Consider the following 2,733-nt stretch of genomic DNA (forward strand, 5'->3'; position numbering starts at 1 on the left):
AGTGATGTCACAGTATGACGTGGGGTACAGGTGTGAATTCACCAGTAAATTTTTATGTAAAGGTTTGTTCTTTAATGAGAAGCTGGTGAAGCAGAAATTTGAGCCTCAGACGAGCATCAGGTCAGTTGCTGTGTCTAGGAACTGCTTCCAACAGCCCAAGATGAGATGAGCCAAATGTGTCACACAAAACCCCTGCAGATATTTACTGATTAGATTAGATTAGATTAAACTTTATTAATCCCTTTGGGAGGGTTCCATCAGGGAAATTAAAGTTCCAGTAGCGCTTTTTACATTATAGTCACACAAGCAGAGACATAGTTGGAAATATAGTCATTCGGCACTGATGGCACTGGAGGGGGCAGCCCCACAGACACAGAAGGGGGTGGAGCATTCTCTGGGGGTCTTGTTCAGGTCAGATGTTTCAGAACCATGGACAGCGCGCAGCTCTGAGCCCACAGACCGGAAACATTCTGCAGCAGCAGCAGCACAGGCGGTCACACACACATACACACACACGCTTTAAACAGAAGATATAAAACCACACCTTTAAACACTGTTTCCTCATCCAGTTTAAAAGGAGATTCATGTTTACAGAAACAAAACATCATATTCTACATTTGTAATAAAATGAGCATCAGAAAAACATCAAATAAAGATTTGCTGTAACAAAGTTCAGAACTGCATTCAGTGCTCAAAGCGGATTATAATATCTTCAGATTCTTCTGTGATTCAGAGACGAGGGTTTAATCGTCTCTTTGAGCTGAAGCAGATCGTTGGAAAGAGAGACTCAAAGAGCCCAGCAGGAGGCAGCAGTCACACATAAAGCAGCAGCTACAGTCGCTCCTCACAGCATGAACACATTTTATAATTCATCAGATTTTCTTCTGTTTTTTGTTCTTAACAAACTCCTCTCTTCAAACCAGATGAAGACTTCCAGCTGATTTTCATGGAGCTAAGGCACAACTTTGACTTTGGATTATTTTTCAGATATTAAAAACAAAACGTTTTAAATAGACATTCAAACATTAACGCTAAAAACGTTTTCTCGCCTTATTGTTGATTTTTTTTTTTGCATAAAAGAAAAAGAAGAAATCTTGGCATCAAATTAAAGCGCTCACAGACATTAATTTCATTATATCCTCATCTGTCTCTCCCCTCAATGTTCAGTGTCAGCAGGAGACTGGTTTGAATTCTCTTTTTTATTTAAGATCAACAAACCAATAACAGCAGCAATGAGGAGCACAGCAGCAACTGAGAGACCAACGATCAGACCAACAGATCCTCCTGGACCTGCAGGTAGAAACAGGTGTGAGGTGTCAGGTAGGTGATGAGTGAAGAACAGAACAGAATCCATTTCCTCTTCAAACTGCTGTCAGACATTATCTACTGCACTCTGATCACATCACTCAGACCAGCTGCTTTCTACAAAGTCTCATCAACAACATCTTTAGAAACAAACATCAACAACCAGGAAGCAGCTTCACCTCTGATCACAGACACACTGAACTCTGCTCACTCACCTGGAGGAGGAGCAACATTCAGGGTGATGGTGATGATGGGGTGAGTCTTCAGGTGAGCTCTGCTCCTGTGTTTTTTATCTTCCAGGATGACACGACACTCGTAAATTCCAGTGTCATTAACCATCACATCCTTCAGGATCAAAGACACGTCTCCATCCTTCATCTGTCTGTCCTGCAGATCCACCCGGTCCTTAAAGGATGGATGCTGCTCTTCTGGAGCAAGCTGCTCATCCCGGTACAAAAGGACATAATCTGTCTCCAGATCAGCTCTGCTCCACTCTACAACTATGATTTTTTTGTTGTTTGGAGCTTGACATGGCAGCGTGATGTTCTGTCCAGACTCAGCTGTGATGGTTTCTGCTCTGAAAGAGGAAGCAACACCAAGCAGAGAGGTTAAAGGTCAAAGTACAACTGCTGACTTCTACAGCAGCCAATCAGAGTGAGGATCGGACAGACCTCTGGTTTAAAGCAGCTCCTGCCAGTCTGCAGTAAGAAGAGTGTGAAACACATTCCAGTAAAAACATCATTTCAATCAGGACTCTGATGTCAGCTACAGCTCGCTCACTGCTCTGTTCACCCAGCAAGCTGCTCAGTTCATCCCATCATGACGGCTCTGTTCATACAAATCAGCGGTTTTATAGACTCAGCCTGTGAGTACTTAAGGGAAGTAACAATATTTGATTTTCACTCCATTATGGCCAAAAAATGAACTTTAATCATATTTATAGGATCAAAGGAACACAGTTACACTCAGTGACCCTGATAAACACATCAGACTGCTCACTTTGTTTAAATAAATAAAGACATGCTTAAACTGAAGAGTGAACTCTCACCTGCAGATGTAGGCAGTGGAAAGAAGACAAACAGCAGAATCCAGCAGAGCATCCCAGATTTTCCAGCATCCATGTTGTGTTTCCAGGATCAGAGTCTCATGATGAGGCTGCAGTTTGTATGAAGACAGCAGAGAGGCTGAGTTTACCAGGATGAAGCTCAGCCCTCCAACAGGCAGGCTGGGTAAACTGACTGCTTTGCTTACCTGCTTTGTTGTGCACCGCATAACATTTGACATGTGTAACGACCTGATAGTTGAATCAGTTTGAGTTCCTGGTCACACTGAACCTGACACGTTACATTCACACACATGCAAATACATGTGGGAGAGAGAAGAGAAAACAGAGGAGTTATAGATTCAGTTAGAGCTGAAAATCTCTGC

General features: G+C 42.7%; 1 protein-coding gene across 1 annotated transcript; it reads right to left on the bottom strand.

The window, feature by feature from the left end:
- Window positions 1-1,512: 1,512 nt before the first annotated feature.
- LOC115776521 (CD276 antigen homolog) lies at window positions 1,513-2,426 on the bottom strand. Its single transcript, XM_030724238.1, has 2 exons — window positions 2,348-2,426; window positions 1,513-1,877 (listed from the first exon to the last, which is right to left on the bottom strand). Exons 1-2 carry the CDS (start codon window positions 2,424-2,426, stop codon window positions 1,513-1,515), a joined length of 444 nt encoding a protein of 147 aa, XP_030580098.1.
- Window positions 2,427-2,733: the final 307 nt, after the last annotated feature.

The sequence above is a fragment of the Archocentrus centrarchus genome, unplaced genomic scaffold (genome assembly GCF_007364275.1).
Source record: "Archocentrus centrarchus isolate MPI-CPG fArcCen1 unplaced genomic scaffold, fArcCen1 scaffold_33_ctg1, whole genome shotgun sequence".
In the NCBI taxonomy this organism is placed as follows: domain Eukaryota; kingdom Metazoa; phylum Chordata; class Actinopteri; order Cichliformes; family Cichlidae; genus Archocentrus; species Archocentrus centrarchus.

What these genes read in the sequence shown, in the direction of transcription:
- LOC115776521 (XM_030724238.1), bottom strand. Translation starts at nt 2,426, where the DNA reads ATGGATGCTGGAAAATCTGGGATGCTCTGCTGGATTCTGCTGTTTGTC. An exon ending in GCCTACATCTGCAGGTGAGA is followed by an intron (nt 1,878 to 2,347) that starts GTTCACTCTTCA and finishes CTTTCAGAGCAG; the next exon opens with AAACCATCACAGCTGAGTCT.